The 22500-nt window shown below is 38.8% G+C and overlaps 3 protein-coding genes across 5 annotated transcripts in view; 2 read left to right on the plus strand and 1 right to left on the minus strand.

Moving 5' to 3' along the window:
• LOC146466750 (thioredoxin domain-containing protein 15-like) overlaps positions 1-4334 on the plus strand; it is an 8253-nt gene extending 3919 nt beyond the window's left edge. For all 3 annotated transcript variants that reach the window (XM_085126915.1, XM_085126913.1, XM_085126912.1), the window contains exons 3-5: positions 2051-2178; positions 2734-3142; positions 3425-4334. In XM_085126915.1, coding sequence (XP_084983041.1) covers positions 2051-2178; positions 2734-2966 — 361 coding nt within the window. In that variant the 3' untranslated portion in view covers positions 2967-3142; positions 3425-4334. The remainder of the gene's footprint in view (positions 1-2050; positions 2179-2733; positions 3143-3424) is intronic.
• On the minus strand, positions 3978-12525 carry LOC146466751 (cilia-and flagella-associated protein 96-like). The gene is made up of 6 exons (XM_085126916.1): positions 12274-12525; positions 11565-11781; positions 9642-9855; positions 8737-8839; positions 7848-7924; positions 3978-4649 (listed from the first exon to the last, which is right to left on the minus strand). Exons 1-6 carry the CDS (start codon positions 12371-12373, stop codon positions 4431-4433), a joined length of 930 nt encoding a protein of 309 aa, XP_084983042.1. The 5' UTR covers positions 12374-12525; the 3' UTR covers positions 3978-4430.
• Positions 12526-12583: 58 nt separating this feature from the next.
• Positions 12584-22500, plus strand: part of LOC146466752 (ralA-binding protein 1-like) — a 26312-nt gene continuing 16395 nt past the window's right edge. The window contains exons 1-3 of the mRNA XM_085126911.1: positions 12584-12811; positions 19684-19847; positions 20390-20503. Of these exons, the coding sequence (XP_084983037.1) occupies positions 12696-12811; positions 19684-19847; positions 20390-20503 (394 nt within the window). The 5' untranslated portion in view covers positions 12584-12695. The remainder of the gene's footprint in view (positions 12812-19683; positions 19848-20389; positions 20504-22500) is intronic.

Genomic DNA, 22500 nt, shown 5'->3' on the forward strand with positions numbered 1-22500 from the left:
AATTATTTGTTTCATGTCGTGAAGGTCTGCTATTCCCTTGAGTTTTCGTCTATCTGATTGATTTGCATTTCTTTTCTTTTTACTTGAATAATCGATGTTGAAATCGCCAAGTATAATTTTGTCGAAGTGGGATTCAATTCCGGCCAAAGAGTTATTAAAATCGTCAAGAAATTTGTCCACTTGTTGATTTGGGGGTCGATAGATGCATCCAATAATTAAAGGCTTGCAGCGAGTTCGATTCACTTGTATCCAGATTGCCTCGTTGTTATTATGAAGGTCATTTCTCTCGGAGAATACCAAACCCTCGCGAATATAAATTATCACACCACCACCGGTCCTTTCACTGCGGTCCCTTCGAATGATTAATATCCATGATATTTGGCACTTGTATTTAGACAGTGTTTTCTCTACATAACGTGAGTCCCTTAAAAGTAACGAAAGCCATGTTTATTATGTAGTGTTGTATTGGTAAAGAGCCAGTCTGCAGAGTGTGACAGAACTAGACAAGATCTCACGTGTGCAGAAACATTTTCTGACAAAAGTAAAAAGAGGCATTTTCTGAAAACTTGCTCATGCACTTGCCATACTCTGTATACTGCTCTGTAGACAAGGCCTTCAAGTGAAAGGTCTGGATCAAGAAAGGAATTGGAAAGTTATACTAGCTACTGTAGATCGATCTTGTTCAGGTTCTTTGGCTAGTGGCTGGTCACTTGGAGACTGAGGAAATAAATACATAAACAAATTCTTTGATTGGTTGCCCTGTTAATGTTTTTGCCCATAGTTACTTGAGGGGCTGGTTAGGAAACCTTGCCATGACAACAATGATGCTGCAATTTATGTTGGAAGGGCCGCGACCCTGCACATTCCTTCGTTTTAATGTTCACACCACGGTTGAATATCTTAACAAAAACATTTCGATTGGTCAGTTGCTCTAACACATTCCAAATTCTATTGTTGTTTGTGCACGGTCAAGGCCAAAAAAGAAAACAAAAACATATAACAAAGAAGTTTGTCAGGTTTCATAACCATTGCCTTTAATTAACTATGTTCTGCCTTTCACTTGCATTTTTACCATAGGATTTGTACCCTTGGGGTAGAAAACAAAAAACAATAAACTTAACCCACATATAATGTCGAGACCAGGAACCAAACCCGGGCCACATTGGTGGGAGCTGAGTGCTCTCAACTCTCCGCCATCCCTGCTCCCAATAAATGATGGTATCCAAGTTAATTCTCCTGCCCAGGTGCAACAACCTCTTGTCCAACTGTGCAAAATCTTAATGAAACCCCTAGCCTAGACCATGCAGTAGATCCATATAGTACAGTCACACCAGTGTTATCTCCATTGAGATTTTATCATATTAAACAGGAAGTTCCAGTATAAGTGGGGCCTGGCCTGGCCTGGCCTGGCCATTCTCACCTTCAGTTGTCAATCAACCAACAACTGACAAACAACATGTGTCTTTTTCTACCGCCCTTATCAATAAAATTGGCTTAGTTTTCAGAATAAACCCTGTTAAACAAATAAGAACTTGATATCTTTAATATATTGCTGTGGTCATGTGAAATTTTGAGGCATATCTTTTTTGATGGAAACAACTTGCCATGAATGAATGGTGTCTAAACTTGCATCTCATACCTACAAAGGTGTGAAATGAAGGAGGGACTACTTGCCCTTTTATAGTGGAACTTCTTGTTTAAGGGGGTTTGTCGTGACTATTCAGGTTTTAATGAAAATTTTCAGATAATGATAATTAATTTGAGACAAAGGAAAATGGAAATCAAACTAGTCTAATTTGAAACTTCATGACTAAAGATAATTTAATATGCAAACCACAACATACAACTAAATTGTATACCTTGCTTGAATAGCAAGGAAAACATGAGTGCAAATGTTTGTGGTAATAATAATCATTGCATTCCATCCTGTTACATTTGAACAGTTGTGAAATATGGATGAATTACAATAATTTATTAATTATTTATACACATCTTAGAAGGATGAGTGAAATATCTAGAAGTTAACAATTTGTTGTTGCCATCTTTGCAGTTTAAATACTCGATTTGGAGTTGTTGCTGTCCCAACCATCTTGTTATTTCACTCAGGCAAGCCTGTACTGAAATTTAACAATTCAGTTACTCTGGATGATTTGAGAGATTTTGTCAAGAATAACACAGGTACGACTATTAGTGATTTTAAATCTAAAACACTACTTGGGATGATAATCTGCTCTGTGAACATAAAAGTTATTTTCACAAAGAACACCAGGGCGTGTGAAACACAGCAACATTTTCACAGAATTTGGTTAAGGTTGCATTTGATTGACCGTATTCGGGAATAAGAATAGCGGAATGGCTGTTACATATTTTCTCTTTTTCAGTAAATTTGGGAAGAAATTTCTGCAAACTTTGGCTGACACTTGGTAATTTAAGAGCCATTTTGTACTCCGGTAATCTCAAAACCTCTTATGAGGGATTTTTTCACAGCAGTGTATGTATTTGGAATGCATTCCTGTTCCAGAATAGCGTCATTCAACTTCCTAAAAGTTGTTGTTAACTATGTACGTAATGTCTACGTGTATTGTAATATGCAAAAGGAATTTACTTTGAACACTACTGCCTGACATTTGAATGGATCACAACTGTCAAAATTTAGTTCTAGCATACATACCTCTAAACTACAAATGTAATCTATAGTTGTGTTCGATGCTATCCCTTTTCTATTCTCTTTAGGTGTTGAGGGTAACTACAGTGTGCAGATCTCAGAAGAGGATCACATAGGCCCATTAAGAAACAAGCCAGTTGAAGAAAAGGATTATTATTTGCTATTTTCTATTATCTTCCTTTTGACATTTGGAGTTGTCATGTTCACGAAATCTAGCTACAGACAGCTGGTTTGGGACAGACTCCAAGCAGTTCAGTGGCAGAGAGTTTTACAATGGTTTAGAAGAGAGAAACAGGACTAATGTGGGTCATATAATTTGTACAGTCTGTTTTAATTTGTTTTTTTCTTGGGAGGTTAACCAAAGGATTTCCAACTGGCACACATACTTGAGTCATAATAGATCCCAAACCCTCTTATTCTCAAAAGGGCTGTTAGAATTTTCTTTTATTGTAATGATGTAAATCTCTCTGCTGGTAAGTTAAATAAATAAATAAATAAATAAATAAATAAATAAATAGGAATTTCAGTGGAATCCACGGGGTGGCTCTTCTCTCCACTGCTTCCAGGTCGAATTGGAATTTGGAAATGTTGGTTTTTGTGGAGGGAGGAAAACCGGAGTACCCGGAGAAAAACCCTTGGAGCGGGGACGAGAACCAACAACAAACTCAACCCACATATGACCCCGAGGCCGGGAATCGAACCCCGGCCACATTGGTGGGAGGCGAGTGCTCTCACCACTGCGCCATCCCTGCTCCCAAGATATGCATAGATATGCATAGATATAACACCATGGACAAGGTAGATGTAGATTGTTTTATTTCTTGAATCTGCAACAGCGAAATCAAGTAACATCGAAAGAGCGACATGGGACACTCCCTGGCAGGGCATCTTGTGTAACAAGTGTTTCTATATGGGGATTTCAGAATTTTCACTTTTTGACCCCATTCCTCTCAATATTTTCTGCTCTTTTCCCCATCAAAACCTTATAAACAGAAACACTCGCTATACAGACCAAGCGCATACTATTTCACAGTAAATTATGCACAATTTAGAAAACAAGTTTGAACCATCCTAAAAATTATACTTGCTATTAACACTGTGACCAGTCTGGCTTGCCAGGTCAAGTGGACAGCACCCTTATTTTATACTGAATATATAGCACATAATATAAGCTTTTTAAAGTGTCAGATTTTAGACAATTTATACTGAATAATTGAATTATTTAATAGAGCAGATTTACTCTCACAAAATTACTTGGGAGTTTCCAAAGAGGATATGAGTTTTGAAAGAAGTTGTCAGATATAAAACAAAGTAGGTTAGCAAGTTCTTTATTTCTTTGAACATTTGAAACACCAGCAAAACTATGTACAGGTTATGTTGATTAATTACTTTGAACTTTTTTTAAAAACTTAAATTCACTTACAAGATTTTTTCCTAGTCACTACTTCACTTTTGTACCTGTTTTTCACAACGTTTTCAAATGAAAAAGTATGGTAAAATAATGTAGATGGCATGATATTATTTAAACATGTTACAATATTTTGGAGTGTATACATATATCACACATGAACAACAATATTGACTCAATTTATTAACAAGAAAAACTACTGTTTTGTAAATAGGATGAAAGCATGGTAACAATAAAACATTCAAGTAACTAAGAACATTCAACTCAGCTGTGTCTTTCTTTCATTACAATGTCTAACCACTGCTACTGTTGACTTAAAATTAAGTTTTTTAGTATACAATGAGCGCACTTGTCAAATCAAATTGATACAGTCACAGGTTGTCTGAAGTTCAAGTTGTTGATTCGTCTCTCTACGTTCTGATTAACTATTGATCTTGTCGGTGTTGATTTAGGGCCCTGCGATGGTCTAAAGATCCTTTTCTCTGCGCCTTCATTTCCCTTCTTCTTTTTCACCATGTAAGGATCTTCAGAGTGGGATGGGTAAGTGTCAAAGCATCCAGCCTTCATGCCTCCGATCTGTAACAAAGATTCAGGGAAATTGTACATGTAATTTCATAATTCATGGGGTGTGTGGAATAAGGCCTAAAGTAACTTTTGATGTAAGGTCAAATTCTCTTTTTGTTTCACAAGCGAATACAAGGCAATCTAGAAGGAGAATCTACAATGCAGGTCAAAAGTAGTTGGGACACCTGTCCAATAATCATGTATTCCAAGTAAAGTTGGCTTTTTGGAGCGTACCACCCCCCTCCCCCCCAAACAATGTTGGAAGATGCAGATAAACAGTATTTTTGTTGAAATCTGTGTTGTAGTGTCAAATCTCAACATTGCTTGGGGGGGAGGGGGTGGGGGGAGATTATTTCAGTAGTATCTCGCTAAGTGTCCCAACACTTTTGACCTGCATTGTCTGAAAACGACTAGCTGGGAAAAAGTGCTGTTAACGTGGTCAAGGGATACCAAGTTACCAAGGGATACCAAGTTTCTGGCATAACTATAATACGGAATTTGCGACGGTAATAAACGATGTTTGGCCTGACCAAACGAGTGTACGAATGCGCGCGGACGGCGTTCTAGTGAAATTTTGACTAGTGTGACGTTATGTATATGCATTCGAAATGACTTAAAACTGCGCTGTTTATTGGAAAACGTTTGGAGTGTTAGTTCTGTCAATGTTTTAGCGTGAAAAGAAGTGGAATATGGCGTTCACCGGACCTAAATCCTATTGAGAACATATTTCATCTTGTAAAGAGATATTTAGAATCCGAAGCAATATCTAGAAATATCACAAGGGAGTCGTTTGAGGAATTTCAAGCTAGAGTTTTAAGAGCTTTTGATTGTATTTGTACTGAAACTATAGATAACACAATTGCCAGTTTGAACAAAAGGATAGAAGCTATCCTTGCCTCTAAAGGCGGTAGAACCAAATATTAATCACGCAATGCGGAACTGTGAAAACTGAACATGCTTTATTATTTACACTTCAGTATATTCTGTGAATTTCTAAAGCGTGTAAAGTGTAACTTCATTTTCATGCTATCTGAGGAAAATGCTTGTGTAAATTGTAATTGTCACTTTGTAAAACTCGTGACAACGAGAAGTTTATCACATGCGTGACATTTGCATTTTGTTGACGTAAAGAACTGAACATTACTCACTACAATACTCACTTTAAATAGTGGAGATTTATGCAAATTGAAAACGTATTTGACATTAAATGAACACAAATTTAGAAAGTATGTATGTTTTCTTTAGTTTGAAGAAACTATTTCTTTCATTATATGAGTTATTGCGCATTTTCAACTCAGTACTCAGTAAAAGCACAAGAAAAGAAAGCTATTAATTAGCTCTTTATATAAAACATTCAATTTACTGAGTAATGTTGTAAACTCTATTCAGACACGTTCCTTTGGAGCGCATTATACAACAATTGTTTTTATATACTCAACAAGAGTAGCCGGCCATAGTTTATTTTTAAACACTGTTCTTCATTGATGCGAAATGAATGCAAACGTTACTGAGTATTGTCGCGAGCATCATATCGCCGTCAGTCAGCAATGTAAACATTGCTAGAATTCTCTAGAATGAATCGTGCAAAACAATGTCCACAGGGCGCGATTTCTCGCTGTTCACTCTGTGAAATGGGCTTCCAGAACCGGAAAAAAGGATCTTTGATCTTTCTTTGCTTCGATACCCCGCCTAGTTTGCGTTTTCTTTTGTTAGAAGCGATTGCATTTTCCGTTCGAGGACAAGTAGTTAAGTCTGGATGACCCACAGAATGAACCGCTTCGAGGTCTGATTTCGTGACATACTTGTAGGCGCTGTAATATGTATTGTGGCGGTCACTGAAATGAACTTCGATGTGGAATTTTTGGCTCAAGTATCTCTTTACTTGTAGCCATCTACCTCTCTTCTTCAGTTTTACCGCCATGTGAAAATGGTACTTGTTGAGATCGCCATCGGCATCGGTAGTGGCATGACCCTCCACCACCCAGTGAGAGATTTCAATGTTAAAGCTATTCCATGCCTCTATTATCGCTTCGCCAAACGTCTCTCTACGGAACTTTTCAGTGTCTGCGCGACTGTACGTTATAATGTAAACAACTCTCTGGCTTTCTGAAGCCTCCATTTTCTCATTGAGGACAACACTCTAAAGAGCTTTCAGAGCCGCGCGCTCACAGTATAACACGATTTCTATGTAAACAACAGACCTTGTGGGCAGCGGATGGCATATCCGATTTAATAAACAAAACACCACGTTTTGAACTCTTTGAAAGTGAAATAAAGCTCATCGTTTCTTAAGCGTTACAACAGTGTGAACATGCAAGTTGTTATTTTTTACCCCGACTCACTGATCTGCATGGTATTCATTTGTCTATCTTTTTCCTGATATACACCTGTTGCGCCTTTCCCATATCCATACTCTAATATGACAATACGAAAAGTGCGGCAATTGAAATTCCTTGTATATTGTTCACAAATATGTTCTTCTTGCTTACCAAACAAGAGTTCTCATAAGAAGCCCCGCTTTTCATCGACCAATAGGCCACAAACCTGATCTCTTTCAAATACTCACTTTCAGACAATGCAGGTCAAAAGTAGTTGGGACACCTGTCCAATAATCATGTATTCCAAGTAAAGTTGGCTTTTTGGGGTCACAATTGGAGCGTACCACCCCCTCCCCCCCAAACAATGTTGGAAGATGCAGATAAACAGTATTTTTGTTGAAATCTGTGTTGTAGTGTCAAATCTCAACATTGCTTGGGGGGGAGGGGGTGGGGGGAGATTATTTCAGTAGTATCTCGCTAAGTGTCCCAACACTTTTGACCTGCATTGTAGCAATTTATCAGAAGTCAGTTAAGGTTTTATTCCAGGTACCCCTGGCCTTCAATTGTGATTTAAGTGTGACTAAGGGGCAAATTTTGTCTTAAAGGAAAATTGCAAACCACACTGAATGTCCTGCTCAGTAGCAACGGAGAAATAGAGACCACTTGGGCTCGAGTGTAATTTTACTGTTCTAAAAACACTTAGGGCTTTATTCCCCACACTCCTTCATTAGACCATTAGGCTAATAAAATATTAGACCTGTCTACTTGCAATAGCCCATTGCCCACAATTGATGTCTCTAGACTACGTAATATCATTAAATAAACGCTCTGTAAAGAATGTTGTACTATTTCCTGGCAAATCTTAAGTCCAAAGAAGGTTCTCTTTGCTAACCTCTTTTGGTGGAGAGCTAGGTTTGAATGGTTTGAGTACTTCTGGGGGTTTTCGTGTTTCTTTCAGCGGTGGAAGAGCTGCAAGGAAACGACAAAAAACAAATGTTACCCTTAATTTGCATGATTATGTTGTGGTTTGAGTATGTGTGTGGTTTCCAGTTTGACTACAAGAAGCTAAAGTAATAAGGTCCTGACTAGGTGGTACCCTATGTAATATGATTATGAGCAACATTTCTGTTTTTATCACATATTGAATTGCAAAACAGCTGAGAAAACATGAGAGCAACATTAAATTTCCTGAAGGAATTCAAGGCCACATGCAAAAACCCCAGTGAATCTGATGACCCAAGACAACAAATAAAGGGCCAGGGGTGTGCGTAGTAAGGCCATAAGTGACATTTGATGTAAGGCCAAATTCTCCTTTTGTTTCTCAAGCAAATACAATGCAATTTAGAAGGAGAATCTAGCAATTTATCAGAAGCCACTTAATTAAGGCTTTTTTCCAGGCCAATCCTTTTAATTACATTGTAAAATGCAACCTCAAGTGGTGAAATGTCCTCTGACATGCAGGTTCCAATAATTTATTGTGTATTTAATCTCTGACTTACATACGAGTACCTGTAAATGTATGTTAATTCAGTGTTTTGCGTATACTGTAACTGAGCAAGAGGGTTACCGTGCCATACAGTGTATGTGTGCCAACTTTGTACGTCAATTTCATTCAACCCTTATCCCTGAAGATGTTGGGACTGCAGCTGCCAAATTTTACCAAAGATGTGCGAACAATTTCTGAACATTGCCAAAGAGGCTAAAAGATTTCCAAAGACTGGGCAGGGTTTGGACAACTAAAGCCCCTGGAGGTTACAAAAATTGTTACAGTATATACTTACGCCTGTCAGACTTGTATGGGTTTCCATCAAAGTAAGCTTTTGGATGAAGGTTAAGTTTGTATGCACCTCCTTTTCTTGCTTTAAAGCTTGACTCCATTTCTTTCTGTATTATAACAGAATGTATTTAAATCGAGTTATTGCTGGGACATAAACCAGTTAAATTGGAGGACATATAATCCTGGCTAGCTCTTACATTCTGATGCATGAGGTGTTAAATTTTTCACTCTGGCTGAAGACCTTATACTCATAATGCAAGAGAGGCCTTATTCTTTTAATATAGATTTCATTAACAATAATATTGTTTATGAAATAAAAGTATTTACTAATTATTAGTAAATACTTTTATTAACAGCTAGTTTACTCAAAAGGGAAGTGATGGAGGCAAATATTTGTTAAAATTGAGGGACAACCATTATTCAAGGCAAAATTATTGGTGTCTGACTTCAAGGTGCTTAAGAGTTGGGTTTGTTCCAGAAAAAATCCACCCCCCCCTTCCCCCGACTGATGGGATTCTGGAAATTCTCTTGGGAGGGGGTCAAAGACTCTGGAAATCCAAGTGGGAGGGGGGCTGAACTTGAAAAAGTCTTCTACAGGGGTCATTTTGACCGATAGTTCAAGCGATTCGCACGTTTAGTTTGGTGACACTTCAGCGCTCTCAGTCCCTGAAAAATTTTTAAAAGCAAAGTATGAAGCTAAACTGGAATTTCGTGAGCGGTGGGTTGGGGGGGGGGAGAGCAAAACAAAAACCTTCAGTGGGGAGAGTATGGATATTTTCTGGAACTGCACATTAATTTTACACTTTATCTAATTAACTTCCAGTAAATATTACTTGCTATTATAATTTATTAGTAAGATAAATTCTTAATAATTAAGAAACTGTTAGTAGTCATCTATTTTTCACACACCTTTCTCAATTCTCTGGCCCGTTCATAAGCATCAGACATATATTTGGGAGGAGCACCAATTGTGACATGGAGGTAGCCAAACCCAGTTCCTTTCTTTGGTGGATTTGTCAAAAAGTTCTTTCCTGGTGAATCAGCCGCTTTCTTTCCTTTCGACACTGGACTAAAAGCTCCTATTGGTCCATTAAATGTTCCATAATGATTCCCAGCCCCTGACCTACAAATGGGAATACAGGTTCTTCAATGCAAGCTCTTGAAGATTAATTAACACCCCATTATATAAATAAAATTATGTAAGTTAACCCAAATTAAAAAAAATGCATTTAATTAAATTTTTTTTAAGGCAGTTTTAAAATCCTTTTCTTTGAGTGCTAATTGTGTGACCTTCCTTATTTCCATGGTTTTAATTTCTAATTGAATAACATATTACTACTGTAGTTACAAATATTTCTTCCCAAAATCATGGGTATACGGGTAATTCAAAACTTGAAAGTTGCCTCCTGTACGAAAATTCTGAGCGAGACAAGAAGGAGATTCCGGCCTGAGAAATGAGCGAGACATAGCCAAACACTAATCAGGCTTGCAAGAGCGTGACATTTTGAACGATACGTGAGCGAGAATCCACCAAGACAAATGAGCGAGACATAGCCAAACACTAATCAGGCTTGCAAGAGCGTGACATTTTGAACGATAAATGAACGGAAATGGAGCGAGACATTTGTATTGCTGATGTTTTGCTGAAATTATGGCTTGAATTTGTCTCGCTAGAGCCGTGCTGTATTATGGCCTAAAGCCTGCATCGTTGTAATGTAAATCTTATAATATTGTTTTAGATAACATTACAAGGATGCAGGATTTAACAGAGCTGCTGCAAGAATTTTATTCTGTTGTTTATTCCAATATCATCATCAGGCATTATCACATTAATAGAAAAGGCTACCAAAATAACTACACTGTCTAGTGATTTGAAATTCTCATTTGTTGAAATAAACAACAAAATGGGTTATTCCAGAAAAAATCCACACCTCCCCGACGGATGGGATTCTGGAAATTCTCACCGGAGGGGGGTCAAAGACTCTGAAAATCCAGGCGGGAGGGGGGGTTGAACTTAAGAAAGTCTTCTGCAGGAGTCATTTCGACCGATAGTTCACGCGATTCGAATGTTTAGTTCGGAAACACTTCAGCGCTCTCAGACCCTGAAAATAATAGAAATATTTTGTTCACATATTTCTCACCTAAAATAAATAATAATCTAAGTTCCTTCGCAGGTCCTTTTATAGCGCAGAAAACGCGAACAACAAGATAGTAAAGAACGAGCCATCGCAACATTGTTGCAACAAAGAGTTTGAAACGCCTGACACATTTCTACTCGTACCAGACCCAGCGCGCCACCGTTGTGTAATTTCACGTCCGCCATTGCATTCTTAGCGTGGATTCCACTGCGTCAGGCGGAAGAATTTTAATATTAGCAGAAGCTTTAGAAATTAAAAAAGAACATCTTCTAGACGTGGTTGTGCGTATTTTATACTAAAAATAAATTAAATTTAAGCCTAATATTTTTTTCCCGAAATCCAGGCGGGAGGGGGGGTCTTTTGTTTTGGAAATCCAGACAGGAGGGGGGGTCTTGTGCTTCAGGAAATCCAGGTGAGAGGGGGGGTTAAAAAACGACCCCATCCGTCGGGGGGGTGTGGATTTTTTCTGGAATAACCCAATATTGCTTTGTTAAATCCTGCATCCTTGAAATCTAAATCTTAATAGATTTGTGAGATGCAGTTCTTTGGATTCACATTTATACTTTATTACTTATGGGAGGTTCGACTGTAGTTTAAATTTTGCAAGATTGTGTATTATTCAAAAGACCATTATTTTTGGGCCACTTCTGGTCACATTTGTAAGATGCATGACTTAGCTACAGCCACAACTTACGGTAGTTTCTCTCCACTGCTAGGAACAAAAGCCTTTCCTATGTTCAGTTTTGAACTCTTTAGTTTATCTTGTCTTCTGCGCTTTACAGGATCAGCATAAGCTTCAGCTTCCATGATTCTGTTGAATCGTTGATCAAAGTAGCCAGACTGCAGAGCCGATCTTGTCTTGGTCCCACCAGGGAGCATCTGTTTGCCTTTGTGCGCTGCAACATTGAAATCTGTGGACAACATAAACATTAATTTTGGTACATGTAACTGTGTACAGTTTGTCATGAATACGACAAGTCATTAAAAAACCCAAACACTTTTAAAAGTTCCCTCTGTATGGGTGTAGATTTTTCCCCATAATTTTACAGTATCTCAAGTGAAACATGTAGTTTAAAGGTCAAAATTATCCTGTATGTCAGTAACTTATAAGTACTAGCATTAGCTAAGCTTGGCTTCAAATAAATCAGAAATTGGGAACAATATTTCCTGGTTCTAATTTTACCCTGGGAGGCCTACATGGGAGGTTAATTTAAAAGAGAAATTAACCGAATGATGAGAAAATATGGGCATGCATCCAGTTCCCCAACAGGGCAGACAAAGTCACAAAGTGCACACTTGTTGAAACATTTGGTAAGCTTAACTGTTATTCCAAAACCCATCTAATTTGGCAAAGATATTGCATAAACTCGCTTAAAGATGTGCAAACTCAAACTTCTACTCACTTGTGCCTTGTCTTTTGTAAGGATCGCCGATCGAAATATACCCAAGCTCGGAAAACAGACCCACACGGTTAAGATCATTTTTGGTGTCTAACTTCGCCATTTTTCACAAAACGCGCCTGTAGTTGATCAACTGAGTGACTGAGGAGCTTTTGATATCAAAAGCCAAAAAATATTTCAAGTTTAGGGAGCAGAATTTGGTAAAACGGCAGAATCATGGACCAAAGAGTCGATAAACAAAAAATTATTTGCGCGAAGGCACGCACTGTTGCCGTAACAACGAGGTTCCTTGGTAGCCTCGCCTGAATTTTAACCGCGGAGAACTAGCGCAGAGTTTCATTGCAATATGGCGGATATCACCAGAGGTTAGTTGTCGCCTTTGCGAAGTTAAGACTGCTTTTGAGGAGCATAAACACGAAGTAATCATGGCTGAGCGCGAGGAAGACGTCTATGAGAGAAAGGAGAGCAAGAAGGACAAAGGATATGTGGCTTTTCGCTCAGATGATGACAGTATTGGTGAAGAAGAAGAGGAAGATTCCAGGTTTGCATGAATTCGAAGTTCAAGAGTTCATTACCATCTTAAGCTTATTGATTTGTTACTTACTCATACAAAATTTTACTTTCGCAAAATTTCCGGAAAAGAACTAATCTGGAGGATTTTTTTTCGCGTTAAGTCTAAGATTATTTTCGTTCCATAGCTTTATGCATATCGATAACTTGCGCCCCATGCCAGCTGCTCAAAACCGAAAACAGATGTGAAAAAGTCTTGTTTTTGTGAAAGCAGTCGATACCACAGAGCCTAATTGAGAAATAATTCGTCGGTCGTGTTTCATGGTTTAATTAAGCAGGAATTAAGCTTATGTTAAGCTTCAGCTTAAAGCTAGCTAGCTTAATGAATGATATCCCACTCGGCTACTGAAAGATTACATTTCACAGTAAACTCTCAACGACATATCCTTTTCGTTATCTTAAATCAATCTGGTGTGATTTCCGAAAAGGTTTCTTGTCAATTAACGAGGAAGTATGAATATAAAAAAACTAACAAATAAATGACATGACTCAAATGAAAGGATGAAGGCGTGATATCATCATGACTAGAAAGGAAAATAATTAATATGATATCAATCCTTTATTCTATCGAGGAAAGGCATAAATAATACAAAGAAAAAGGTATACAGGTGTACATGCAAAGATCAGTGTTATATTGCTTAATGTAAGAGAGAATATCCAACTGGGTGAAATGAAAAAAAGGAATCAGAAAATGTTATGCAACAATAAATTTGTTGCATAATAATTTTTGATCAGGATAGATTTATTTTCTCTTGGTGCTCAAAGTTTTTCTTACAAATTGTGATGTAATGTTTAAAACACAAGCAGCAGTGTTTTATCGGGATTTTAAAAACCACGAGGAGCAGCTGAGTGGTTTTAGACCCGATAAAACACGTGCTGCAAGTTTTTTGAATGGCTTCAAAAACATTCCTAGAAAAGCGTGTGTCAAGAGAGTTCATAACAATGATGCTTTTGTGAACGTTGGAAATTAGCATACGAGAAAAACATTAAACACCGTATACTAATAAGGAGGAGGTTTTATCGGGTTTTAAAACCACTGCCTGTGATGTTTTATCGACCATTTGATAAGTCAATGGGCTTGTGAATTTATTAACAAGTTTTTGAAAAGAAGTGAATGCATTGCAGGTGTTAAGATGATACAGCTATTCTTAATGTTTTGTTTTGATTTTGAACACATGAAACATGAATCTCATATGAAGAATTCTGGTTTTCACATTTCATTGGTGGATAGTAAAATTCAGCTGTTTGAAACTACATCCTGTGTAATAATAATACCGACATCCTATTTTGATTGACATGTAATTTAATACTCTACTACAATGTATTGTATCAGTGACGTCTCCAATAGGATACACAGTTTAATAAACCCATGGTCTAGTCAACTACTCTGTCCGTCCACTACCCTTTTTCCGAAACCTATTCGTTAACAACCCAGATCATTACATGGTGTCAGAAATTCAAGAGGCCAATCATGGAACACGTGAAGCCCATCGGACCTTTACGAATGGAAGGAAACATCGCAGAAAATTGGCGAAAGTGGAAACAAAGGTGGATTCTCTACGCAAAAGCAAGCGGAGCAGACTCCAAGGATGAAGAAACTCAATGTGCAGTCTTCCTACACACTATTGGAGACGAGGCGCTAGAAGTATACGATACTTTCACTATCACCGAAGCTGAAGAAAACAAGATAGAACCTCTTCTCGCAAAATTTGAAGCCTACTGCTCGCCGAAGAAGAATGTCACATATGAGCGCTACTTATTCTTCTCATGCACGCAGAACGGCCGACCAATCGACGCTTTCGTAACTGACCTTCGCATGAAAGCCAAAACTTGCGAATTTGGAACTCTCAATGATAGTCTCATTAAAGACAGGATTGTGTTTGGAATAGACAGCAAGAGTGTAAGGGAACGGCTCTTACGCAACACTGAACTCACACTCGAGGTTGCCATTAACACTGTACGAGCCGCGGAAACGAGCAAAACTCAGATAGAATCCCTATCTAACCCAGCTTTTGAAGCGGCAGCTGTAAACATCAACAGAAAGTACCAGAAACCAAAACAGCCATCGAGAAACCAGCCTCAAAGAACATCAGAGCCGAAACAGAGCAAAAACCCCTGTGGGCGTTGTGGATTTCATCACAAACCAAAAGAATGCAAGGCATTCGGCCACACATGCCACAAATGTCAAGGGAAAAATCATTTTGCTAACATGTGCTTCTCCAAAAGTACAAAACCTGCCTCCCAAAAAGTTCATGAGGTAGAACAACGCGCCGACAGCGACACAGATGAAGAGCTATTCTTAGGAGAACTCGATCTGTCGCAAAGCGACAAGAACGAACTGTTCACGAACTTGAAAGTGAATGATGAAGATATCTGCTTCAAAGTGTAATGTAACGTTATTCCGGAGCACGCTTTTGAAAAGCTGACCAAAAAGCCTAGCCTACAGACAACCAGAGTCAAGTTAACGGCTTACGGTGGTATCCGCGTACCTATTAAAGGAACATGCACAATGAAAATCAAGCACAATGACAAAATCATTGATGCTAAGTTCTTCATTGTCGCAGTTGAGAAAGCTCAACCCTTAATTGGTCTTCAAACGTGCCGAGATCTGGAACTGATAAGTATCCCCAACAGTGTGAATGAAATGGAGACAAATGAAACGGAAATACTTGATGACTATCAAGACGTCTTCACCGGACTTGGTTTAGTGGATGGCGAATTTCACATTGAGCTGCGCGATGACGCAAAACCCACAATCCACCCGCCAAGAAAGATTCCACTAAGTCTCATGCCTAAACTCAAGGAAACTCTGGAAAAGCTAACAGAAATGGAAGTCATTAGCAAAGTTGACAAAGCAACTGACTGGGTCAACAGCCTGGTCATTGTTGAGAAAAAAGACGGCACACTGAGACTTTGTTTAGATCCGAAAGATTTGAACAAATCAATCAAGAGGGAACATTACAAGCCGCCGACAGCTGAAACTATATCCAGCAAACTAAACGGAAAGCGACTTTTCACAGTGATCGACATGAGCAATTGTTATTGGCACAAGAAACTTGACGAAGAATCGTCCATCCTGTGCACATTCAACACACCATTCGGACGGTACAAGTTTAACCGAATGCCGTTTGGAATTTGTGTAGCCAGTGACGTTGCACAACGAATGGTAGATGACAATTTCAGTGATATACCCGGAGTTCTAGCAGTACACGATGACATCATCATTGCCGGAAAGGACACTGCAGAACATGACAGTGCTCTCAAACAAGTGCTAGAACGCGCAAGGATGCGAAACATCAAATTTAATCGCAGTAAGGTTCAACTTCGCGTGGACCAAGTCAAGTACCTGGGCGATATCGTGACCGCTGATGGATTTAAACCAGATCCCGAGAAGATAAAAGCAATTATCGACATGCCAGAACCGCAAAGCAAACAAGATTTGCAACGTTTACTTGGCATGGTGAACTATCTATCGCAATACATTCCCAACATGTCGGAAATCAGCGCCCCTCTACGTGCGTTGCTGAAAAAGAACACACAATGGTTCTGGTACGACGAGCACAGACACGCGATAGAAAAACTGAAACAAGCGCTCACAAACAGCCCTGTTCTTCAATACTTCAACCAGGACAAGCCAATCACAATCCAAACCGACGCTTCTCAAAGTGGTATTGGAAGTTGCCTACTTCAAGAAGGACATCCCGTCATTTACGCATCTAGATCGCTAACCAACGCTGAACAGAATTATGCGCAAATAGAGAAAGAACTGTTGGCGATCGTCTTTGCGTGCGAACGTTTTCATCAGTTCGTCTACGGAAATGACATTGTGGTACAAAGTGATCACAAACCACTTGAGGCGATAATGACAAAGCCATTATCTCAGACTCCCCCGAGAATACAACGATTGTTGATCAGGCTGCAGAAGTACAACTTGACAGTACAATTTGTGCCTGGAAAGTTAATGTTCATTGCAGACACACTGTCAAGAGCGTATTTGACTGAAACTGTTGAGGATCAACAAGACCTCAATGAGGACATCGAAGTCATGGTTCACAGTTTCATCCAAGAAATCCCAGCCAGTGCAGAAAGACTAACGCAGTTAAAAGAAGAAACCGCCAGAGATGAAACACTACAGGCGCTGAAAACCCAGTTAGCAGAAGGTTTCCCAATCCACAGGAAAGCCTTGAAACCGATCCTTGCACCGTACTGGAACATTAGAAACGATCTGAGCGAAGCCGAGGGTCTTCTATTCAATGGGAGACAGTTGATCATCCCAAAGGCAATGCGGAACAGCGTTCTCGACCTGATTCACAAGAGCCATCTTGGAATCGAAAAGTGCAAAGCACGTGCGAGATCCATTGTCTACTGGCCCCGAATGTCACGCGACATCCATGATACCGTTGCACAATGCCCAACCTGCCTGACCCACAGACACAAGAATCAGAAGGAACCAATGATTCCACACTCCATACCAGATCGCCCATGGCAAAAGCTCGGATCCGATGTGTTTGAACACAAAGGAAAACCTTACTTAATAGTGGTGGACTACTATTCCAAGTTCATTGAAACAGCCCTAATGCGTGACAAAACCGCAGGAACAATTGTCACACACATGAAGTCAATCTTCGCTAGACATGGAATCCCTGAGGAACTTATATCAGACAACATGCCGTACAACAGCAGAGAATTCAAAGAATTTGCAAATGACTGGGGATTCACGGTGACCACGTCGAGTCCCACCTACCCACAGTCAAATGGCCTCAGTGAGAAAGCTGTCCAGACCGTCAAACGCATTCTAAAGAAAACAGGCGACCCATACATTGGCCTGCTGGAATATCGAAACACACCCGTGACAGGAATGTCCTACTCCCCAGCACAGCTTCTCATGAGCCGCACAACTAGAACCAAAATCCCAGTAGCACAAGACCTTTTAAAACCACAGTTGGTTACTGGAGTGAAACAACAACTGGTAACCTGCCAACAGCAGCAAGCACGTTACTACAATCAAGGAGCCAAGCCCCTGACAGCCCTCAAACCACAGGAAGCTGTCCGTCTGCGACAAGGCAAAACCTGGGTACCTGCCTTGGTAGATGCGAAAGCTGAAACGCCACGATCTTACCTAGTCACCACAGCGAGCGGGCAACAGTATCGCCGTAATCGCAAAGATCTGTTGCAGACTACAGAAACACCTCCTGTCATATCAGTACCTGAGGATAACGACGAGAATCACACAACTGAAACAAGCCAGACCTTCCAAACTCCCGTCACGGAAGAACAGCCCGACGTCCCCGCTCACGCCACAGCACCTATCGAACCGGCTCCTACTCCCCCTCCCAGACGATCTACTAGAAATAGATCCTTTCCAAATAGATTCAAGGACTGTGTCGTGAACTTTTGAACAGTAAACTGTATTATCATTTATGATCTTATTTTTCAAAGAAAGGGAGATGTAATAATAATACCGACATCCTATTTTGATTGACATGTAATTTAATACTCTACTACAATGTATTGTATCAGTGACGTCTCCAATAGGATACACAGTTTAATAAACCCATGGTCTAGTCAACTACTCTGTCCGTCCACTACCCTTTTTCCGAAACCTATTCGTTAACAACCCAGATCATTACATCCTGCATTGAAAATATGTAAATGTATTCAGTTTGCTTAAAGTTCTTGATCAGTTAAAGAAACAAACTCTTGTTGTTTTCACATTGTCAAAAATATGGCAGATACAAAAAAACAAACGTGTTTCCACTTCTTTGCCAAACGAATCAAAAGATCCTCAGCTGAACTTGATGGAGCATTTCTCCCAATGACAGCTGTTGAAAGGCAAGAAATACTTGTCTAACCATTTGTCATCGGTAGTGCTGTATGTTTTTATTAGACTTGAGGTGTATTAATCAAAACTATATAGTTAGATCTTTTTGTTAAGGATTGATTTTTTTAAGAGGTGTTTGTTTGATCAGAGACTGTCGGTTTTCATAATTTTGAGGCATCACTTGTACCAAAGGAGCTATCAAGCTAACTGGGAGCTGGTCATTTTGTATGTTGTATTAAACCTACATGAAAACAATCCTGTACAAAGATGTACAATAATTGCTTTCACCAGATTAAACATGTGAATTGAAATGGCCATCCATGTATTTTAAAGATTAAATGAAACCCTCTATGTTGCAACCATTTTAGGCACCATGCTGACTAAAATTTTTTATCCTCACCTGGGAGTTATCAATCTTGCTGCTAGATGTAAAGAGTAAACTGCCAAATGACCACTGGAAAAAATGCCTTGAATTTTCCTGTGGATAAATGACCATTGTGATGAAGTTATTCAGAAAATGATCATCTCCTAGTTGGCTTGATACAAATTAAGTTTATGTTGGTAAGGTCATTGTACTGCATGTACTGTCCAGTAACATTGACGTGGTGAGATTGAATCCCCTTCAAGCCTACAGCAGTATATTTTTTCAGTTCTAAACTTTGACTTGAGTTGCTAGCTTCACTGGTTAGATCAATTATTGGCAAAAACATGCCATATCTGCACTCATGTATCCACATTCTTTATAAATTTGGACAATGATGGCAGAATTTCATCCCTTGAAGTTTTGTGGGATTTAATTAAAATTTGAACACATTTTTAATGGAGTGAGTAGCAAATAGCCTATGTAATTGTCATAAAATTAACAGCAAATCTTTTCTTAGATTTACTGTTTTTATAGGAACATGAATTTTAAGAAATTTGGATCAGACAAATTCTCGAACTAAAACACCCATTGTTTTAATACAATAATATGTCATTGTTCAAATTATCTTGTGTTTTGTCATGTTCCCATATTTCTTCAGACCTAAAGGGAAGAAAGTAAAGAGAGAGAAGTCAAGGTCATTGGCACTTCGTATCAAAACCAAAAAGCAAAAAAAGGACAAAGACAAGGACAAAGACAAGGAAAAAGAGAAAGAGAAGAAGAAGAAAAAGAAATCAGATGCTCTTTCACCTCCTCAACCACCAAGTAAGAGCCACTTTGGACTGTAAATTAGGGAAGTGGTCAAAGCTACTAATTATACTCAATAAAGACCCACCAAACCCAAGGTACTGTCTTCATACAGGCTAGTGAAAATCAGGTTTGGACATTATGGCTGTTGCCAGATGGATTAAAGGATGCCTTTTGCTTTTAAAATGTTATTGTAACTTTAACTATTACATAGACTTTGCACATTATTTAAATTATCTTATTAATTATTTTTTTTATTGTTACATGTATGTATTGTCAATATGTTTGTTCTTTTTTTTTCTCATTTTAAACCAGTCTACAGAGCATACATGTATTATGTGCACGAGTGATTATCATTCACGCATGTTTTGTGTGCATGCATGCCAAAATTTTCATGATACACGTAAAATTCAGTTTTCTGAATTTACTTGCTGAAAACAGCCTTTACTGTTAAAAACCATTCTCACAAGTTTATGTTTCCGCTGATTTGATTGCGTTTGGTTTAGAATTCTGGTACAACTTATGTGAGCACCTCAAACAGATCTGATTTTAATTTTCAGGAAAAGCTGTGTTTGGAGTCCCATTAGAAGTTGCTACTAAACAAACAAAGCTTCCAGATGGAGTTGAGCTGCCCAGAGTTTTTCGAGAAGGAATTGTTCACATTGATGAAAACTGTAAGTATTTACTAGTATTGTAATATTGGTATTGCGAAAGCAATGTGATGTTTTTTTTAGCCTGGTGAATAAAATAATTTAATGATAGAGGCATTTTTACAGTCAGTGATACAGGCATACATGTAAATGTACTCAGAGAAAGAAAATCCAAGTTAGTTATTAATAACTTTCAGTTCGGGAGTTGAACCTATGACCTTCCAACTGGCTAGTTTGGATGCCCTACCACTGAGCTGTAGGATACTAGTGGGAAATACATGTAGGTCATTAAACTTGGCTTATGTGACAAACATCCTGCATGCCGTAAATGATCTAATAAATGCCCCCTCTCTTATGAATGCCTCCTATCTTATTAACGCCCCCCTAAGCTGAAACGTTTGTATTAAGAGCAATTCTCCAGGAAAGTGAAGCAAAGTTGGAAATGAAAAATTTTAACCCCTCTTCAATTTTTGTGTGTAGGTAGGTTACCTTGGGGGATATACAAAAACAACCATATTTGGATCGGGAGATGTATCGTTGCCATGGTAACTGCACTATATGGAGTCGGCCTTGGGACCATGTTTTGAGCAAAAGTTCCACTCTCAAAAAGTAAAAGTAAACTAGTCTGGTTCTCGGGTGCATGTGAACCAATTCAAATGAAATTCATACAGATGTTAGAACCACTCTCCCAGTTTATAAAATTCGCCGTTACAATAATTTGGGTTTTATAAACAAGAAGAAAATGCTCGTCCTACTATGTTCCCTGTCAGCCATTTAGACAAGCAGGAAAAACAAGCACAACGATATTCGTTATTTCTCCGAAAGTACTCTTTCCACATAAACCAAATTAGCAGCAGAGATTACATAGATATTGACGTTTCTAAATATCATAAAATTAATTTGGGAAAAACTATACTCTGGCCATGGGTGGTGAAGACACCTGGGACAAATTGCAAAAAATTGCAAAATTGGTAATTTTGAGAGCTCTAGTATTAAGCTCAAACAGGCTTTAGAGAGAGAAAATCAGCTTCAAAAGTATCTTTTATCATCTTATCTGCTACCTACATTTAGTAAATAAGGTTTTGGCCGACAAATTTGATGAAATATAAGTTATTACAAAACCTACCTTGAGGGTTTTGGGAATTTCTTCAGGATGCTTTCGTCGCGTGGTTCTCTCCAGTGTCTCTCCTTCGCACGTTCCGTCGTTTTGACCAAATCTAGCGCAGACTAACAGTTACTCCCCTCGAATATCCAGTTTGCTGTGTTTCAGACCAGGGATGGGGATGATGATACAAGTAGCCCGCTACACTTGATTACAAAGAATAGTTGACAAAGTCCATAACATGGTCGTGATGCTTGCGATTTCTGCCGTCGAGCACCTAAATTCATCAATATTATTCAGCCAGGAAGTAAAGAAAATGTGTCGAGATCGATGTACAAAGCAAATGCATGCCTTTGAATAATCCAAAGTAACGTCTTTGGCTAAAATTGAGTCAGATATTGCGATAGTCGACAAGCCAAGAAAGGTAAATAAACTGAACGCATAGGCCGGAAGTCCGAGAAGCACGACTGCTGACCGGATGTAACACAATGTAATGGGATGTAACACCGGATGTATGTGTAATGATATCCTCTCGTAATGGGGTTGTTTCACAATGGCAATGGTGAAGAAAGCCAAAAAAAAAAAAAAGAAAGAAAAAAAAAAAAAACAGAATAACCGAATGAAAACAAAAACAAAGGAAATGAAGCTGAACTGAAGCTTGGGTGAAAATTGAACGCATGATCATAATAGCCGCAACCCCCCCCCCCCCCCAAAAAAAAAAAAAAAAAAAAAAGATTGCTCTTTAGATTGTGAAAATGCAATTACAAATTCAGTTATGATAAACTATTCGTGACAAGAGAATGAAAAATTCGCGGGTGAAATGTTACATTTATTTACCTGCACGGCAAAGAGTAAGATCCATTTCGTCGCTGATTTCATCACGATTTATACTGAGTCCGTAGGCTTGCACGTGCCTGGA

Source organism: Pavona decussata, unplaced genomic scaffold, assembly GCF_977016875.1.
Source record: "Pavona decussata unplaced genomic scaffold, jaPavDecu1.1 SCAFFOLD_141, whole genome shotgun sequence".
Lineage (NCBI taxonomy): Eukaryota > Metazoa > Cnidaria > Anthozoa > Scleractinia > Agariciidae > Pavona > Pavona decussata.

Coding starts and splice junctions, on each gene's coding strand:
- LOC146466751 (XM_085126916.1), bottom strand. CDS start 12,373: ATGGCGAAGTTAGACACCAAAAATGATCTTAACCGTGTGGGTCTGTTT. Junction 8,840..9,641: donor GGGCCAGAGAATTGAGAAAG/GTGTGTGAAAAA, acceptor GTTATAATACAG/AAAGAAATGGAGTCAAGCTT. Junction 7,925..8,736: donor CCCATACAAGTCTGACAGGC/GTAAGTATATAC, acceptor GTTTCCTTGCAG/CTCTTCCACCGCTGAAAGAA.